This window comes from Dermacentor albipictus, chromosome 8 (assembly GCF_038994185.2).
Source record: "Dermacentor albipictus isolate Rhodes 1998 colony chromosome 8, USDA_Dalb.pri_finalv2, whole genome shotgun sequence".
Taxonomy (NCBI): domain Eukaryota; kingdom Metazoa; phylum Arthropoda; class Arachnida; order Ixodida; family Ixodidae; genus Dermacentor; species Dermacentor albipictus.
The window spans coordinates 43,956,313-43,976,569 of NC_091828.1; the positions used below are offsets into that span (position 1 = coordinate 43,956,313).

Here is a 20,257-nt window from a genome sequence, read left to right on the forward strand (position 1 = left end):
CCGATCTGTGAGCAGAGAAAGAGGGGGAAAAAACATGCGAGCACGCAGAGGGAAGCAGCTGCACAGGCCCAGTCCTGGACCTCGGCAACTCCGCTGCTTTGGTGGCAGCAGGTGGCAGAAGTAACTGGCACCATCCAGCAAGCTGACGGGAAAGCAGATTTGCTTGCCTCCCACCCTTCCTCGCAACTACGCTCCCCTCGCCCTCCGTCCAGAAAACTAAAGTTCAAGAAGTGGGCCAAGTTGGTGCCGGGCCAGCTTTCGTTTTCTGCCGTTAACTGGGAGTGAGCGTTGGCCGGTGTGGGCAGTTTCGTGGTCCTCACTCACTACGTGCTTGCGCGCCACGATATTTCACAACTCGCACCGTTCTTGTATCGCGCTATGCTGCACGAATACTTCAAGAACAAGTCCTTCTTTTAATTTGAACAAATAATTGGGCCCCTTTGAGTTGGAATTGTCGAGATTCGACCGTACTTGCTTTAAGCACATTGACGAGAAATTCCTGAAACAGGCAAAATCAACAGCAAAGTCGCTAGAAGGGTCACTGTGATATAAAAAAGAGAGTATTGCTAGTTAGTCTTCGCTGCTTCAAGTTTCACTTGTGGGCTAAACCATTGTTGTGTGTATATCCCACAAAAAGGCATTTAAAGCTTGACTCGAGGAAAGCTTCAAAAGAATGCATGCTGTCCCCCTTGCTAGTATATATCGTTTGTAAAAGCACGCATGAAACTTTTTTTCCTAATTGCTTGGCAGTGGAGAAGAAATAATAGAATGAAAACCATTTATGTATATCCTTCTTTGTTAAGACACATTCGAGTCTGGCAACACTGACACCTACGCAGCGGCATCCGCTTGTCTTTCACTCCATGTAGTTGGCCCAAGCCACCAAACAATTGGCATCGTGCTGTTGCGCCTGTTTCTGCCACGTGAAGTTTGTTGTGGAAGTTCGCTCCACGTAGCCCGGCCTCTATGGGGACGGATGTCGGCAGTGTGTAACTTTGCACAGACAGACAAGTCGCTCGTGGAAACGTTGGCTCAAAGCAGAGGCTGCCCTTGTTTGCCCAATGTTGGCAAACCCACGGCTGGCACGATGTGACGATTCTGTTTCAGCGCCATTCCTTTGCGCTCTTCATAAGTGCTTCAAGTGGCACTCCGCCCATGTTGTCATCGGTATCAGTTAGCTGGGAATGGCGAATGATAATGAAGGGATGGAATCTTTACAAGTACAAGAATCCTTACAATCGTGCCGGGCCATGTTGGCGTCTTCTTGTGACCTCTTTGTCTTTCGACGTGATGCCGGTGGTGTGAATAAAGTGGTTCCACGTGGAAACGTGACAGCAGTACACATAATTTGTGCCACGCATAATTTGTGCTATGGTGTGGTTGCACGCGCACACAGGCCTTGGTGGTGGCCCCCACACGAGAGTTGGCCCAGCAGATCCAGCAGGTGGCGGCGGAGTTTGGCAGGGCCTCCCGCATCCGCAACACGTGCGTCTTTGGCGGCGCTCCCAAGGGACCACAGATCCGTGACCTCGAGAGGGGTGAGTACTCCCGTGCCCTTCAAGCCTCAGAAAAAGTCTCTATAAGTACGGGGCAAGTGCATCGAGCCTGTGACGGCACTTCTGACATTCGTAAACATATTAAAATAGGTTGTGCCGAAAACCATCGACAATGATTGTAAGTGAATTGCCCAAAAGAAACAAGTGATCAAATAAATGTTTTTCTTGCCGAGTTCGACCACCAACGAGCCACAAAGACGGCCGAAAGAGACTAGGAAAGCTATCCGCTTTAAGAGCATCTCCATATGTGATAGCAGGATAAGCAGTGTGCTGACATGCATGTTGCTTGTCTCTTATAATAGAGCTTTAAGATTTTTCTATCTTTCCTTGGATCGTGGTAAAAAAAAAGCAAGAGACAGTCTTTTCCTATTCTGGAATGCCTTTGCACATCTGCCATAACACTGTGCTAGGTGGGGCTGCCGCCCCCTCCCTGGTCTGTCGTGCTGATGTGTCACCAGCCACCCCTTGCCCTCTGCCTCTTTCCCAGGAGTGGAGATCTGCATAGCGACCCCCGGCCGTCTGATCGACTTTCTGGAAGCAGGCAAGACAAACCTGCGCCGCTGCACCTACCTGGTGCTGGACGAGGCGGACCGCATGCTGGACATGGGCTTCGAGCCGCAGATACGCAAGATCGTCGAGCAGATTCGGGTGCGTAGGTGCATCTGCGAAGCTTCCGATTGCAGAGGAACGGCCTCGGGGCGAATTTCGGGTTTGCCATTCTGAAGCGGCTGTGGTCAATGACGACCTGAGAATTCTGTGGTTAATCCACTGCAGTTCAGGTCCAAGAAAAATTGTGTGCACGTGTCAGCCAATCATTTTTGCTCATTTCCGTGATGTCACGGTGGGCATGACCTCGGAACTATTTTTACGAGAGTAAGCAGAGGCAGGTTCAGTGCGGTTTTGTGGGCAGAGTTCATATTGACTTTTAAGTTATCATCAAGTGTACTTGAATCCATGTACACATGTTTTGCTTAGGTGTTGCGAATAAAAAACGGTCAGAGGAAAATGTGGTGTTCCTCACTGGATCATAGTGAAAGCTGTCAAATGCATGTTGTGACAAGTTTTGTAGCATTGTGTGTGCTAGCATTACTTGTGGGAAACCGTAGCCTGCAAAGTGCTCGGGAAAGTTAAGTGTAGGAGTAGTGTCTAATGTGATAAAAGCAAGTCGCTCAGTTTGTGAATTCTTTCTGGTGTATGTGCCACTGTGGTGTGCACCTCCAGTTCCTGTCGGCTATTGTAGATCGCTGTTCGATTTGTTGCATGGGGCTCGTTGCCCCTAGTGCATTAGAACTGAACCCTCTGCCCTGGAGGTGCACTGCCCTGCTAAGTGCATCGTGCACGTGCCATGCAGCCTGACCGTCAGACGCTGATGTGGAGCGCCACCTGGCCCAAGGAGGTGCGCTCGCTGGCGGAGGACTTCCTCAAGGAGTACGTGCAGATCAACATCGGGGCGCTGCAGCTGTGTGCCAACCACCGCATCCTGCAGATCATCGACGTCTGCCAGGAGTCCGAGAAGGACACCAAGTGAGCAGCCGGCACTCGCACTGTTCCACATTTCCAGCACCTTGCTTGGCAGCAGCAGCCGTCGTGGATGTACGCACGTGCACAAAAGTTAACAGAATGCTGAATCAGAGAAAAGAAGCAAAATTTAGTCGCATTCAGCGCATCGTGTTTTCAAAGGAAAGGCACTAGTGAATGCTTCTCCCTACGGCCACCACATCCGTCGCCTAAAATTTCAGGCCAAGAGGGAAAGTTGCGAGGAAATGTAACTTTGTCACATATTTCATGCTCGAAAGACTTTCGTGATCGGCTGTACATTCACTGCTGCATGTCGGGTAACAAGACGGCATGCATAAGTTGGGGGGAAACGCCTAGTCAGATATTTGGCACCAGTTGCAGATCAGCATTAGATGCGAAGGTGCTTAAGACTGAGCCCTCTTTGGCAGCCATGTCAGTTGCATTTGCTTCAGGCAACAGCTGAAGCATGAGTGGCCCTTTGATTTGTGCTTTTAAGAGGAGTTCCCTCAGTGGCACTCGGCCCGTCACGGCTGTGATTCATGTTAAACCCTTTGTTGTAATTGCTAAAGGCTTCAGTTTGCTAGGCTTTTCGTAGCTTCTTCAGCGGTTACTGGTTTTACGTAGTGATTGCTTCACCAAGATTGAGAACCCCAAAGCGTGACCTTTGAGATGTGCTCTGTATCTGTGGTTTACTAGTTAACAAGATTTCTCAGTCTTAGAAACAGCTCATCTGAGTTAGAGTTAACTGAATTCATCCAGAACGGAATTCACTGTAAATATGAAAAACTAAACTTCATACACACAGACTTGTCAGGTTCAAACATTCATCTGGGTAGTACTCAATGGGTCACTCGTAAACGAGCATTTCCCTGCATACTTTACAGGACTGTGCATATGTGGTGAAAACAGGAGATGCGAAAAAAATCACAGACACGTGTGGTCTGGTAGAAAAGTAGGAGGCAGAAGTGTGCAATTAGCGGTTGACATTTCAAATGTTTATGTTCCCCCAGATATGTGGAACTTGAAAGAAAGTCATTCTTGTCCTAATTAGTGCTTACTGAAGGATACATTTACCACCACATAGACTAGTGCAAAGCAAAGAGAACAGAAACGGCGACATGGGCAGTGATTTTCAGTTATTTTATTCTAGGGACAAACACAGGAATATATACTCAAAGAGGCAGTATGGGAAGGAGATTGAGAGTTTAGGAAAAAAGCAAAGGTAAAAGTGCACATGAATCCACGGAAGCACGTTATGTCAAAAAGGAACGTTCACACTGTATCAGTGAAGCTTCACGCTTTGGAAACACCTTCTATGGCAACTGGTTGTTCCAGCAGCCATTTATTCTAGTAACCACGCTTCTGTGGTAGTGTTTGTGATGCTGTTTTATTTCATTAGAACGTTTCACATTAGGGAAGCTCTGCTCGGTTTTTGCTGGGACCCAAGTGGCTTGCTTACGCATGCAGAACGCAAGCTGTTAGCCTTCTTTAATCTGAATATCTTTAATGTTGCATTCTGCACGTGCCGTCTCTTTGTGTATGTATTGGTGCATTACGTGGAGCTTGCCTTGCCACTGATGTCTGACAAAGGGCTCTGAAAGTGTGACACCTCTTGTTGATTGCTTGTTCTTTTTCTTTTCTTCGTCTCCCATCACCATCCTACACCCACACGCGCGAGCGAGCGATTGCGTGGCTCTTGCACCCTGGCGCCTGCTTTCGGCGTGACAGACTGGCCCGTAGCACCACTTGTGGCGCTTGCCCTCTGCACTGTGCTTTGAGAAGGGAGGCTGCGGAGGCCCGCCCTCCGGCCTTACCCTCTCAAAAGATTGATGCCTTTGAGCACGAGCCAGTCTGCCACTACTGCCAGTTCATTTTTCTTCTGCAAACCCTTTTTTTTTTTCTTCGTCATTTCTCAAGGGGGGCACTCCAGTTGTGAACGTTACGTTCTGAAGCCTTTTGTTAAGCCTATCATGCCTGTACGCTCCAGTTTTGAGCACACGTGATTAAGCCTTTTGTTAGGCCTAATGTGGTGGCAGATAATTGATGGCTCCCATTACAGGAGCTGCACAGAGTACAACACGATTTTTTTTATCCCATTGTTGTTGTTATGAACAATGGTAAACACTACCTATATTGAAAATTTAACCTATGAAGCAGGTTTTAACACTAATGACTAAGTGGGGCTTAGTGCTCTATTGTTAAATAAATTGCAGTCAACGCCTCTTTCAGCATGTGTTATGATTGAAGAAATATGATTCTGAGTGTTTTTGGAGCAGTATTCTTGCAGTTATGACTGACACACATTTGCCTAGCTGCTTTTACATACATCTTGCATGTATTTATGGCTGACATTAAGTGTTTGATCATCAAGCAGTACTGTCCATGACTTTTTTTTTCTTTGCTCACATCCCACGGTTAAAACAATGCCAAGAGCTACTCAAGACACTTTTGTTACCCATGGCTGGAGTGTTCTCCTTGTTTGTTCATTTTTCTCACTGACTTCGTGGTCTGCAATGTGCCTCGGGAAATGCGGTCATCGCTACCGTGGGTTCTGGTCGGTGACCTAGCATTACTCTTTCCAGGCTCTTCAAGCTGCTGCAGGAAATTATGAACGAGCGTGAGAACAAGGTGCGTGTTTGCCGAACCTGTAAGCAGCAGGTCGCGCTCTGAACTTTATGTTCTTCCTTTTCCTTTCATTTCTCTCTCTTAATTTTTTGCATAATTTCTCTTTTCTTTTTTTCATTTTTTCTTAAAATCGAGCACTGGCACCGAAATTTGGTCTTCTGGAAATAGCTGTGGAGATATTCATTCACAGTCGGTCCACTTGCTATTTTTGGAAATCCAAAGCTGAACACTTGCACAGAACTTACTCCTCATTCTGGAGAAGGACAAAGCTCCGCAGCTGCCGTAGTTGTTGTTGGCATGCTTCGTATAAGCCAGGCAATCTTCCATTTTCTAGATTGTTCTCGGTGACAGTTTGATGTTACGCTCATGCTTTGACTTATTGCACTAAACATCCTCTCGATATAACAGAAGTGCATAGGACTTTAGGCAACACAGTTCAAGCATGTAATCAACAAAAATGTATCGCGGAGGTGCTAAGTCAATGTCTCGTGGTTTACAGCTAAGACAGCTTGCTCTCTTCAAACATCCTAGCGAAAATATTCTTGGTGTCCTCACTGATCACCGAGACTCAATCGCGAGGCTGTCCTGTCAAAATTTTGCTCTGCGTAATGCATGATGCGGTGTCAGTGCTCTGACCCTTTTCTGTCCTTGTAGCCGCGGGAGGCAGCGAGAATCGTGGGGGAGGGGGTGTCTCGAGGTTGAGGCACCGCTTTCACAACCGGCGGCTGTAGAGAGAGCCAATCGTCGCAAGACCAGCACGTCCGCGATCGACCGCCCCCCTCCCCCAGCGCTTCCGTTCGGTCCAGCGAGCTTCAACGACCGTGCGCTTGTCATGTCGCAGGGCAGGAGCCTTCACATTCTAGCCAGAGCGCCCACCGTAAGCCATCTTTTTTAACGCTGCACCCTGTCACGGCAAATGTGGCAGTGGAATGAATGATTCATAAAAGAGACGAAGTTGCTCCACAAAGGGGCCGACAGTGTCACCTTCTTTGATAACGTCTATTGTTACTCTACTTCTGTTTTACTGTGACAGATCTATTGAGAGACTTCACCATCATTGCAAGGATTTTACAGTGAGAGTTGCCCAAAGCTTCACAGGCGAGCATTACAGATTCTAGTCATGCAGGAAGATGCATTAAAAAAAATACTGTGGCTTTGAGAAATGACTCTTCGTTAAGGGCTCATCAAAGACTGAATTTTCGTGTTGACAGTTGCGTGCCCTGCTCTGCGACATTGCGAGCCCTCCGAGAGAGAGAGCAGCACAGAGAGTGTGCAGTTGGGTATCCCCCTTTCCGTTGCGTGAGCGTCCCGCCTCCATGCGTCACATTGCAGACCATAATATTTGCCGAGACCAAGCGTAAGGTGGACGAGCTGACGCGCAGGATGAGGCGCGATGGTTGGCCTGCCATGTGTATCCACGGTGACAAGTCACAGCCAGAACGGGACTGGGTGCTGGGAGGTGAGTCTGCCTTCTCACTGCTATCTCACTGGTCTGCCTGCTCGGTGTGCCCGAATCACACGGCTCATCCCTGGATAAGCTTTCAAGGGCTGTGAGGTGGGAGAGTTCCTTTGGTGGTATTCTCATGTGATGAAATTTGGGGATACGATCGCTTCTGCAAGATTTTGCATGTCTTGGCAGTGTACATGCCAGCTACATGCCAACATCTGCAGTTACATGCAATCTAGCAAAAGTGAACGTTTCCTTAAACCTGATCACACGAGAATACTGCCCCGACATGCGACTCGTGTGTCGGCATTGCCTGCCATCGGGTGGCAAAGAAAGGAAGAGGGGTTTTCCTATAATGACCTGCATTTGTTAGGCCAAGTTTGTACATGTGAGCTCGGGCTGTTTGGGCATGCAGGGCAGGCAGACTGGAGTTCTGCGGTCAAAGAAGCATCTGCTGCGTTGCTAGGCTGCGTTTGCGAAAAGGGTGGCACTTGCTGCACCGTGGTCTTAATTCAGTTTTGTCTTGCACAAGCCTGTCGTTGGCAAGCAGGAATGGTATCCTCTGGCGACCTTCGACAGCGTTTCCACCACCGAGATGGCATGCTTGGCACTGGGCCAAGAATGCAGTCGCCCGTTGTACACCGATGGCATCCATTGCTGCTGATGCAAAATCTCGCAAAAATGAAAGTATCACCAGACTCCTTCCATGTTTTTTCTGGTCACGAAACTACCGCCTTAGTTTCATACAGAGCCGGAGCCCGCCGCTAGAGACATAACTGTGTATGAGAGGGCATGCAAATGCTGCTACTGCCGTGGTTGTGTGGGGCCAGCGCCACCTCTATTTTCTCGAGGAGGCGATAGTGGGGCAGCTTCGGTATTCTAGCTTCCTAGACTTTTGCAACCACCGCTTTATTTTCACGTAAGTACTTTCAGCATTCCGCATGCATCAATAACTGCTTGAGTGCATCTTGTACCATGAGTGCCCGGGGGAGAAAAAAAATCACCACTCAAGACGTTCACCTTGCCACAGTCTGTCATGAAAAAAATGTGTTTTAAAATTTTTTTTACGTGCCAAAACAATGATATGATTATACCAAACCAATGTGATTATGAGGCTCGCCGTAGTGGGGGACTCTGCATTAATTTTGGCCGCCTGGGGTCCTTTAACGTGCACCTAAATCTGAATGTTGTTGCGTTTTGCCCTCATGGAAATGCAGCCGCGGTGGCCAGTTTGGTCTCGGTCCAGATTTCTTTCTCAGCGCCGTTCGTCTGAATGCTTCGATAGGTTCCACTTTTTAATATTGGCCTGAAATTAGACACTGCGCATTCGCGACAAAGCACCAGTGGTGCCACTTGTGAACAGAGGCGAACATCTGGGCTGTTGCACCCCCGCTCGCCCGTAGGTAAGCTCTCGGTTCCGCATGGTGCCAGGTTGTTTGCCGAGCATGGCTGTTCACTTTCTGTTAAACTGTGAGCAGTATCTTAACGGGAGATAAAAGACAATGAAATCGCTATTTCAAGGGCTGCTTCCGTAATAATGACTGTTTAATAACAGAGGAACAGAAACCGAGCTGCTCCTTGCGCTTCAAATTTCTCGGCAAAGCGAAGCCATTTTTGAACGAGATTTAGGTAGGATAAATGTAAGACAAACCTCACTACTAAATGTCTTTGGTGTGGCTTTTAGCATAGGAATAAGGCGAACATGAAGTGTTTAGACTTGTACAGTTGAAACTGCACTGTAACTAGGCAATTGTCTTAGCAAGCAGTCATTTAGAAGTGTCAGTTAGCCCAGCGCTTATTCATGTTGCTCGTGGTTTCGACGCAGAAACGACGAGACTTAGTATTTTAGTTCTTGATGGACAACCTTTTGCAAGAGGTTAAAATATTCCAATCACCGGTCATGATATCTTTGTCACAGTTGAAAAATTGAAAAAGAAAAGTTTTATAATTCAACCAGAAAAAGAAATAAAGTGTGTTGGTGTAAAAACATCATATAAGCACATAAGTGGCATACAGGCAACACAAAGAGGTGTCCGATCACGAACGCTGAACCGTTCACAATGCAAGAAGTTTGTTAAAAGCACGGTGATGATGTAAGAAGCATAAAGAAAGAACATCAAAACATGGGAGTTGTCATTGGGGTGCAGGAAGCACCAGCAAACAAATGGCAATAAATACAGAATGCACAGTCGATGGTTTTTATATACAAGAAAGTGTAAAGCATAAGCATTTCATAAGCCATGGGAAATCAACTCTTAAACTTACACAAATAGCCACAGTACCAATACCACAGTTTATTCTTACTCAGACAATCTTTTTTAAATAAAAAAAAGTAGGCACTCTTTAATCATATCGACAGCACACATGGTCATTTGCATGGGGGTCAAAATGTCAATGAGCGGGACCGAGGTTTGGGTTTCACGAGAGACGCTGGAAGGCCTTCAAAAATCCTTGTGACGGCGTTAGGCTTCAGCATTGGCTTTTCACGCTCTAGGGACTGTAAGATATGGCGGTCGTAGCTGTAGGGAGGACCTTGGCTCTTCGTCGGGACTTAGGCGAGCAGGATTTATTTACAGTATTTACATCTTAGACAAGAGATACATCGACAGTCTAGCGTGACTCCTAAATGGAGCCTGCAAGACGAAGCGTACAGCAAACGAGCACACAGAGCTCACGAGTACCTTGACAAGCACAGAGCACGACGACGAGCACTCTCTAGCCGCCAACAACAGCTGGTTTTATCCACTTCGTGTTCCCTAGATCCCTAGGTGAAGCAAAACGTTTGACATCATCGTAAACCAGCTAATCTGTGGGACGTTTTACAAACACACATGCACACACAGGTTTCAGTGCCCCCTCCGCGGGCAGGCGACCTTTGGTTGGTTGGCACTGTCGTCGCTGGTTCTCTGAAGGGCAAACCCACTGCGGATGGGTCAAAACATGTGCAGCGGGCTGAAGTAACTTGCACGTTGCCACCTCGGCAGGCCATTCCTAACAGGACATGGCGTTGCAGTTTATATCGAAATTGTAGGCAATGATGTCCGAGGCGTCAGGAGTGTTTTGTGCACAAACACGTATATTTGCATTAAAAGTTAGAACCACCACTTTCCTGTATGGCCCACTTTTATTTGTCATGTTGCTCCTTGCCATTTGGTAAATAAAACACTACCACCCTCTAGGTCACTCCCTTGTAGCCGGAGCGGCACCCCGGCATGCAACACATGTTCGGCATCGTCATCCCAGCCTGCCACTTCAGTTAACAGTCTAAAACTAGAAAAATGTGAACATGTGCACAGAACGCACCACATCAATCAGCTCGTCTCGCACCATGCAAGTGGTGCACTTTGAGGCATAGGGGTGTTATGTCACGGCAGCTTTGAGCAGTGTAATAAGTTCTCCCATAGCGTGACGGCGAAGTTTTGTGACTAGAAAACATGGAAGGGACTCTGGTTTCACCGAAAGTGATTGTCCAAGAATATGTCCTTGGGTTGTTGGTTAAGCTTGTGTTAGGAAGGGCAATACTAAGGCAGCACTTGAAAATAGAAGTAGGGACTGCATAATTGGCCTGCTGTTCCATATTGCTGTCTTCAAGTCCCACCTTTGTGTATTGCTAAGTGTGCCAGCTAGTCGAACTTGCAGCCATTTTCGGCTAGTGTTTTGCAACAGCAGGCATGTGAAGTTCCAAACCCTCCCCCCCCCCCCCCCCCCTTTTTTTTTCCACGCTTAGCATGTTCAGCAGCCAGTACTAGTTTTGCCAAAGCTTTCTGTCACTGACTCATCAGTCCATGCACTGTGAGGTCAAGGTTCACTTTGATCAATACCGCTTTAGAAAGCTTCATGGTTGCAGTGCTAAATGATGGGACAAGAGGGGCAGCACATGTTCAGCTAGTTTAGTGTATTGTGACCTGACTATGCTGTAGTAGCAAGATGGATGGATGTGAATGGCAATTAACAGCGTTTTCATCTGTAGAGCAGCTAATAACTTCTAAAATGCTATTATGCAATCATTCAGAAGTTTGCACCAGAACGGCAAGAGCTTAGGCTGCAACTAGCCTAATGTTTGCTTGGCAGCAATTGTAGGAATAGCGAGCGCATGCTTACCTGTTGTTCTAGTCAGCACACAGTCTTAAGTCGTGTCATTTTCTCGCGAACAGAATTCCGAAGTGGAAAGTCTCCAATCCTGGTTGCCACCGACGTTGCTGCCCGAGGATTGGGTGAGTACTTTGTGAACAGGTGAAGCTGCGAGTGCGTGATCTCATAGAGTTTGGGGACTTCAAAGCTAACGCATCACAGCACAGGAAACAACTGCGCCCACATGTAACCTGGCAACAGCCTGGACGATTCCGAGCCACATTCACACCAGAGAGAGAGAGAGATGCGAACGTGTGGCGGACAGTGGCGGGGTTGGCGGCGTGGCCGCGGAGCGGATTGGTCGGGCACCCACAGGGCGGCACCACAGGTGGTGGCCCATAGCCTCGGGGCACGCCTCAGCTCATTGTGGCTTCCCATCGGCAGGCACACGCTGTGCCCAGGTCAAAATTTTTAAAACTGGGTTGCCTGTATTACTGTCCTTTCGCTGCCGCGTGTTTCGGGGTGGGCGGGGCCTTTTCCTCCCCGTGGTGGTTTCGAAAGCGGCTCTTTTATATTTTTTTGTCTCTTTCTCTTTCAGAGGCACCGTAAACAGAAGCGAGCGAGCGAGATGGGATGATCTCGCAATTGCGCATATTGGTGCCTCTGTGTGTACTGCTACCTACGGCCGCGGGCGCGCACACTTACTCGAGACGACCACGGAGCTCACGCCCCCCGCCGTCGCCAGGCGGCGCTGCGGGGAGACTCGGGAGGAAAGCCTTCGCCGCCGCCACTTGTCACGTGGGCGGGCCCCGGCCCGGCCGGCCGCTCTGCAGATTTAAAGATTAAAAAAAAAAAGAAACAAAAATGCGTGAGGCCCGCGAAAACCCCACTGCCTGACGGTTGCCGAGGGCATCGCCGCCACCGTCTTGAAGCGAGGAGATGGGGCCGGCGCTTCGCCCTTGACCCTGGGCCGGCCCCACACTGGTGGGCGGGGCTATGCAAGCTCGGCCCGTCCCGGCACTCTCGCCCACCTCCTCTTGTCGGGGGGTGACCCGGAACACCACCGGGACAGGCTTTACTCTGACGTAGGCCTAGAAGGGCCTACTCTGCCCTTGGGCCTGGCTTCAAGGGAGCGGCGCCAGTGAGAGGCCTCCAGAGAACTGACAGGTCGTGCCTACTTGGCAAAGAACCTGAAGTTCTGGAGTCGTGGGCCGAGTGTGACATGCCCCTCCGAACACTTTGCAGCTTAGGTTGTAATGCTGTTAGGGGGACCAGGCTTTGATCACCTACTGGTCTGTCCCTCCCGCTTAAAAACATAACTATAAGAAAGACCGGAAGACCCCTTACCTGTGGTTTCGGCATGAGACTGCTTCCTAAGAGAGAGGAAAATGCCTGGCAATGCCTGCGTGCGTTGGCTGGCAGCGGTGAGGTGTGGAGAGCAGCGACGTAGAGGCGAGGGCGTAAACGGAGGGGGCGGCACGGCAAAGGGGTGAAGCGGAGCATGCGCACCCTGCCATCCCCCCGAGGCCAGGCCCCACCTGCTGCCGCACAACGACAGAGCAGGTAGGGGGGCATGCAACGGCCGGCGTCACCCAAGCCCCTCCTCCCGCCACTGCTGTGTCGGGTTGTATGCCGTCTCTGTGGCGGGTACCTCTCCACCGATCCCCGGACTGCCTCCCTCCGCACGCTGAGGACGGGAAACCACAGGTAATGACAACGCGGGCTTCTCACTCGGGGCCACCCCTGGCTGCATCTGCAGGCCTGGGCACAGAGTGGCTGTTCTCGCGTGGGGCATGGTGTGCTGGAGTGTTGGACTTGTAAGCCCAGTGTGCGGTGCAAATGTGGCTGAGGTTTTAGAGTGGCAGCATGTTTTTGTAAAGTGCCCTCGTATTGCACATACAAGCATCGTATGTTTGGCTGTCGGTTGGCAAAAATTCTCGCCTCTGAATAATCTAGGCATAGTGTAGTGGCTGTCGGCTTTTGCTAGTAACAAACATATTTAACAAGAACTTTTTGCAGAAGTCTACCTCGATAGTGAAATACAACTGGTGAAGTTGCCAAATGAACATTAACTTAGCAGTTTGACGCGGTTTCAAGGCTCTTTGCCAGTCGATGTCTTCAGGCCTACCCTGTATGCAAAGATTGGCAGATTACTGAGAGCTCGTGTGTCATGAGCACGTAGCTGCCCTGTTTTATCTGCTACAAATTTTCTTCACTACTTTCATGATTGTGTTGCCCTACGACGTTTTCTCTACTCCTACCAAGGCACCAGTCTTTTGGTGCTGTCAAACTTGCTCAAATATACTCGTGCATGCCCTGTGAAGCAGCACGTGCTTTGGTAATTGCACCAATGGGAAGAACATCGCACAGCCCAAGGGCAGGTGTTCTAACTGTCCCTTGCCAGCACACTATGCACCACGCTAGGTCACCTGCACTGGCCTCGGTGCTGGACTGGATTACAAAGGCCCAACTCGGCCACTCGGCAAAAAAAGAACGATTTAGGCAGAAATACCTAAATTGGCAATTATGTTGTGAATTAGGTTTGCCAATACTTGGATGAACTGGTGGGAGGCCAGCGACACCTGTAACAGCAGTAAGTAAATAGTAAAAGCACTAATAGCCTCCCCTGGAATAACTTGCATAGGTCCCTAAACGTCGTAAACTTCCTGGGAAGTGGCAACTCTTGGGGTTTATCATATTTCGGCTTGAAGTGGCTTTATCTTGTTAAGTGAAGATACCTGTATTTATCTGTGGTTCACTGTAACAGCTGTAATGTAGGCATATTGCAGCTGTAACTTGAATGCTCGTTAACATCAGCTAGTGCAAGTGTAGAGCCAGTTGAGTTGCAGCTGCCCACTTGTGGGCATTCAAATGAATCCTAAATTCTTTTGGCATCTGTGAGACCCATCTTGCCTCGTAGTTGCCACCACATTCATTAAACGCACTTGGATGCCATTTTAAACTCTTTCATTTAAATTTGTTTCTGTGTCTGACTAGTCTATTGTATGTTCCCTACACAGTTAATGTCAACAAAGAACACCACGGTTGTATGACATAGTAGATTTGTTCCTGTGTATCGCCCCCATTAAGGCAGCTATCTTAGAAAATGAGGTAGAAATGCCCTGTGTACATTATCAAGTACCTTTCACATTGACTATTGGTTGTTTCTTTTGCCAGTTAGAAGCATCACAGTAGGAATTTAGCGTTTAACTTCCTTTACATGGATAGTTGGCTAACATTGTTTTGTCAGCAGTTGTGTAGCAGGCAGCATGTTGGTGTGGCACAATGTAGCTTGAAGGTGTACTAATAATGAACTTTGGAAAATTCGCACAGTGGGTAATACTAGAGGGTCGATCCTGGATTTCGTAGCCCCATACTTTACTAAACAGGGTACAAGGTTTTATCATTTCAGAGTGCATCAAGTAGGAAATGATGCTTGGCAAGCTCTGGAATGGACATTACAGATTGCATGACAAGATAGGTTAAACTTTTGACATGCCATTAAGATTCAGACGGGTAATTGTTTTGGGATATATTGCGCCGTCATGTCTTGGCTTTTGGGAATGTCTGTAAGGGTTGCATTTTGCCTTCTTTTGTTACTTGGCGCATAAGAAATACCCACCTTGCTCTGCTTGGAGTAGGGACGACTTGTCATTTGATGTTTGTTTCCTGCTAAAGCTTATGGCTCAAGGAACCGTGCTAATGTTCTTCGTTTACTGTAAGGGGTAAATATAGAACTTGGGAATTAAGCGCACTTTGCCACACTAATGTTACATTACCTGCAGAGCTACATGTTACATGTTCATTACTGGTTGTGTGGCAGTATCAGTCCTGGGTGAAAGGTTGCAAGGATAGCTAACAACTGGGATTTTGAGGGAGGAAAAAACAAAACAGAGATATGAAAGCCATGCCTAGGCTGTAACAGCAATTCAAAGTGATCATGGTGCTACATGCTGTGTCTGGCATCCTATAGATTCATAGATTTCTTTGTAGCTTAAGAGCCACTCAGCCAAATTTGCATTTGGAATTTGTAATGTTCATTTGCTTTTTCTTTCATTCTTTATTCCTGTCACCGTAACTGCTGTAATAGCATGGCAATCCGCCTTTATTCATGTTTGATATCTTCAACAAGTGCCCCCACACATTGCTGAAGCAGCATGGTTTTTTCAGACTCACTTACACAGTGGGCATCAGATGAATATACATGTAACAGGGAATGTTTTGGAAGGCTCTGTCTGTAAGCCTAGATTGTTGTTACAAGTTGCTAATTAACAAGCTAAGTTCTTAATGAAAAGATGAAGAGGCGCATTTGAAGGTAAGTAGTAAACCGAAATTTTGCAGCTTCCTTGGGAAGTGGTAGGAAAAGTAGGCAAGGTGCACATGCAAACATTGTTTGACAGGGGCACATTGTTACATATATATATATATATTTATGATATTTCGCATGGAAGTTCAGAGACTGAATTTGAGGCATGATCGAGTCACTTGAGGCAGATTCTATTAGCTGTTCCACAGTTAGGTAATGATCATTACACACCTGAGGAATCATTTGGATGTACCAACAGAATGTCGTGAACTTGCACAGTGTAGCTTGCACTGCAGCGTTGCTTTCAGTTCAGTTCTTTGGGGGCATGCAAGAATCGCCTGGAGATGCCGGGACAAGCTAAACTAGTAACCCGCGATTTCTTGTGTTTCAATTGTAGCTTCAGTTGTGTGAGTTATTAAAAGACCTTAGTGTTGGATGAAGTAGTATATATTTATTTAATTTTGGAGCATATACATAAGTGGGTGCGTATATCATGCAGAAAGAGGTCTCGTAGTGAGGCCCTGTAGCCTTATGATATATTAAAAATAATACCAGTACTACTAAACTGCAATAAAATAATAGCAGGAAATGTGTTCAATGTAAAATATTCACATATTAGCCCCCATACTTTTACGTGTCCATGTGGCTAAGCTCACTTGCACAAAGTCTTGACTATTGTAATACAGAGAGTGGGCAGTGCTGTATGTATACACAAGTCAGACTAAAGTTCTTCTACTGGCTCTACCGCAACACTGCTTGCGAGAGGTGCACTGTTGTAGCACACGAAAGACAAGGAGGCACGCTGATCTCTCCCTTTTGGCTCCCCCTCCCCCTCAACCTCTCTCTCCCAACGTGTATGTGTGTGACAGATGTGGATGACATCAAGTTTGTCATCAACTATGACTACCCGAACTGCTCGGAGGACTACGTGCATCGCATTGGGCGGACGGCCCGCTCCAACAAGACGGGCACAGCGTACACCTTCTTCACGCCGGGCAACTCCAAGCAGGCCCAGGAGCTCATCTCGGTGCTCAAGGAGGCCAACCAGGTGGTGAACCCCAAGCTGTTCGAGATGTTTGAAATGTCCCGCTCCTACGGAGGACGCGGTGGTGAGTTATTTGCCTGCAGCACTCCTGTACTGTGGGCTCATTTAGCCTACTATAGTGGCCTACTGGGCATGATAGCTCAGTTCCTGGATTCATACAAATAATGGCAAGGCATTCAAAACAACCTCCCATTCCACTGTGTACGTTCGTGAGTTATCATGCTCACTCGCTGAAAACTTAAGTTCAGAAATGAATGCTGGCGTGCGTGCTTGTGTGCACATTTTATTTATGTACCCAGGAAAGCTGTGCAAGTTGCCCGAGAAAGCCTTTCGTGCAACACTTGCCATACAGCAGTACTGCCCTACACAATATTGTGCGCAGAAGCTGGTGTGAGGTGTCATGCATGAGGATGTGATGATGAGATAAGAATTTCAATGCAAAGCTTAAACCTTTCTTTATTCCTACAGGTACTGCAAAAGGAATGTATATTTTATGGCCATTCTGAGCAAACAAAAGCAGAGAAAACAAGTCGCACTGCTACTTGCAGGAAATTTTTGCAGTAGCCCTGATAGTAAAACTAGAGCGCGGCAGTGACCATTGGAAGTGCACAAGCTACATGCACCTCACTGATGCTCACACAATTTAGTTGAGCACTGCTGCAGTTCAGCTGGTGATTCCTAAGACGATGCAAAGAGGACTTGTGGAGAACTTTATTTTGCGGACCACAACTACTTGCCATTGGAGAAGTGTCGGACATATTGGGCCTGTGACATGCACATTCGTTACCAACATGTGGCACTCTTTGCATTTCTGATGCAAGTAGAGTGAAACCACAGTGCTTCGACGCATAGTAGAGTGACCAGGCATAGGAAAATAACCGCATCGCATTCCAAAGACACGGCTTTCTGCAGGCACAGCTATCGCAGTTGCATCATTCTGATATTGCAGCACTGTGTACTTGTAGGCTGCACTGACATTCCCTTTCTTGTTTTCTTCATTGCAGGTCGCAACCGCTGGCGCACTACGGGTGGCGGCGGCGGTCGCAGGAACGACTACGATGATGACAACCGCCACGGGGGGCGCCGCTACGCCACGGGCGCCAACGCCTACAATCCAGGCAACAATGACTACACCACTTCCAACAACTCGGACCTACCAAACAGCAACTACGGATACGGCATTTCAAACTCGAACCAGTCGTCGCACCAGCCTTCGCATCAGCCTTCGCACCAGTCGTCGCACCAATCTTCGCACCAGTCGTCTCACAGCAACTCGGGTCCCGCGTCTGGCATGGGCGGTGGCGGCGGCAGTGGAGGTGGATCGATGATGGGGATGACGTCCATGGGACACATGGCTCCCATGACGCCCATGATGGGGCACATGATGCCCGTCATGCACATGCCCAACGGCCAGTCGTACATGATGTCACCCATGCAACAACAGCAGTCCGGGCAGCAGCAGTCCGGGCAGCAACAGTCGTCGCAGCCACAGCAGCAGTCTGGACAGCAGCAGATTCCCCATAGCCTGCTGGGTCCGCCACCCCCACCCCCACCACCGCCAGGTGTCACTAACGGCGCGGCGTGGTAGAAGCTGCTGTGCTGCGAGCTGGACTCTTTGTTTTTATTTTTTCCACTTCATGGTTTTTAGATTTGTGTGCAACATTTTAGACAACTGCAGTGGCCCCAGTGTGTTGCATTCGGTTACACCCAGTGAAGTTGAGGCACTCTGTACTCTGTGCTTTTGGACGACTCGAAAAATTAAGACAGTTGTGACTGGACAGAGGAAATGCTCTCGCTTGGCTGTTCTGTCATCTGTGGCAGTCAGCGTAGACAGAGATTGGGGCATGAGCACGACAACCGTTTCATCACTCCTGGAACGAGTGGTAGCTTCAAGATGGGAAGGCGGGGAGCTAGTGTTCTCTCTCTCTCTCTCTCTCTTTTTTTTTAAGCCAAAATTGAAGCAGCTGCCTCTACGATGGGTCGGCACTGCATCGGTTATGTGGATGTGATGGTAGCCATGATGTTGCTGCCCATTATAAAGTAGGTGTGCCTGCCTCTCACCATTAGCGGAGTTATTATTTATTCTTTGAAAAATGACAGAGTGGCTGCCACTGTGGCACCCACGCCTCGAGGGCAGCACTGGCATCGGCTGAACCCAGGGTAAAGAACACTGCGCGTGTTGCAACATTTTTTTCCCAAATGAATCAACATGCTTGTCTAGCATGGTCTATCACAGGTGTCTTTATTCACTTCATTTTTTCGCAGAGAAAAGTTTGTTGCCTAGAAAAGCGACAAGTACTTTGTCAGCTGTCTTGCAAATAATTCATCCTGCATTCGCTATTCTTTTAACGAGGCAGATGGTGCAGCTGCTTTTGAGGTAAAGGCAGGCAGGAAAACCTGCAAATATTTGTCAGGGTTGACGACTATTTAGCTTGAATGCTTCTTGGGTGTGGTATGCTTCTTGCAATGCCCTTCGATTTCTTCTCGCATGGCTAAGGCACTCTGCCGACGATGCTACTGGCTACGGACGAAGCCGTGGCTAAAGTTGTCATGGGATACACAAACCTGTCTTTTGCATTTGGTTCATGGTCACTTCTGTTACACAAGTCTTGACTTTTGGAGGTAATGCTAAAGTGTCGTCTGAAACCATTTTGGCAATCTGTTCAGCATTAAGTCTGTGCTACATTTTTTTTTTGTCCAGGTGCAGTCAGTGGCTGCACTTCAGTGGCGACAGAAAGTGCAAAAATTTTCTATCCTTTTGTGCTGCCAGTTTACATGTTGCGTTTTTCCATTATATCGTAAACAACTGCATCAATCGATTGTAAACATTTGTCATAAATGCCCTGTTGTTAAGAGCAATTTCTCATTCTTTTTTTTTTTTTCCTTTGCATAATGAAAGCCTTTTACAAGTTTGAAACAGCATTTCCTTGCCTTAGTTTTTGCAAAGTGCAATGTTGTTATTTTTGTTTATTTTTCTCACCTGTGGTGAGAGCAACAGCTCAAAATAAATACCCCCTGGTGCCATTCAATCTCTGCATTTCTTGCCTGCTGGCATTAAAAAAAAACATAGGAGAAAAGCTCACCAATTGTAATAGCAACTGCATTGATTTCATAATGCAGCATGTTTGCTGCCATGTCATTGTCGCCGGCTCCGTCGACATTTAGCCACCCGTAGTATAACCGCACAGTGTGTGCTCACTGGTCATCAAAGATATGAGCCTGAGTCCATCGCCACATGCATGTTATCACGTTTTGTGAATACGAGAAAGTAGAACATGATGTCCATGCATGATGTCCATGATGTCCATGCATGACGTCGTAACATGACGTCCATGCATGTGTTCTGGGAATTAAAGTACTTGTCATTTCAACAAGCCACGTCCACATGCTGTCAGTTCATCCCCCCCCCCCCCCCCGGGTAGTGTGACCCTTTTGTATAACCTATGAAATTTGTGCAGAAATAAATTGTTCTCATCGTGATTACCTCTCTTTATCACCTGCGGGCTGCTTCACAAAATGCAGTACTGCAGCTTGCTCCCTGTTACGGCTGTTTTTGCCAGCCAGTGTATCTTATCACTGCCTCACGAGAAAGCTAGCTCTACAACTATGGAAAAGGTCTATTACCAGCCCTGCAGCTTTGACAGGATTGCTTCAGTAGTATCTACTACTTGTTACCAATTTAGCCAAAG

At 47.8% G+C, this 20,257-nt stretch overlaps 1 protein-coding gene across 2 annotated transcripts in view; it reads left to right on the plus strand.

The window, feature by feature from the left end:
• The window catches only part of LOC139048743 (probable ATP-dependent RNA helicase DDX5), a 31,235-nt gene extending 11,638 nt beyond the window's left edge, over positions 1-19,597 (plus strand). For both annotated transcript variants that reach the window (XM_070523298.1, XM_070523299.1), the window contains exons 6-13: positions 1,397-1,538; positions 2,044-2,204; positions 2,908-3,080; positions 5,657-5,702; positions 7,032-7,158; positions 11,301-11,360; positions 16,393-16,632; positions 17,573-19,597. In XM_070523298.1, the coding sequence (XP_070379399.1) occupies positions 1,397-1,538; positions 2,044-2,204; positions 2,908-3,080; positions 5,657-5,702; positions 7,032-7,158; positions 11,301-11,360; positions 16,393-16,632; positions 17,573-18,156 (1,533 nt within the window). In that variant the 3' untranslated portion in view covers positions 18,157-19,597. The remainder of the gene's footprint in view (positions 1-1,396; positions 1,539-2,043; positions 2,205-2,907; positions 3,081-5,656; positions 5,703-7,031; positions 7,159-11,300; positions 11,361-16,392; positions 16,633-17,572) is intronic.
• Positions 19,598-20,257: the final 660 nt, after the last annotated feature.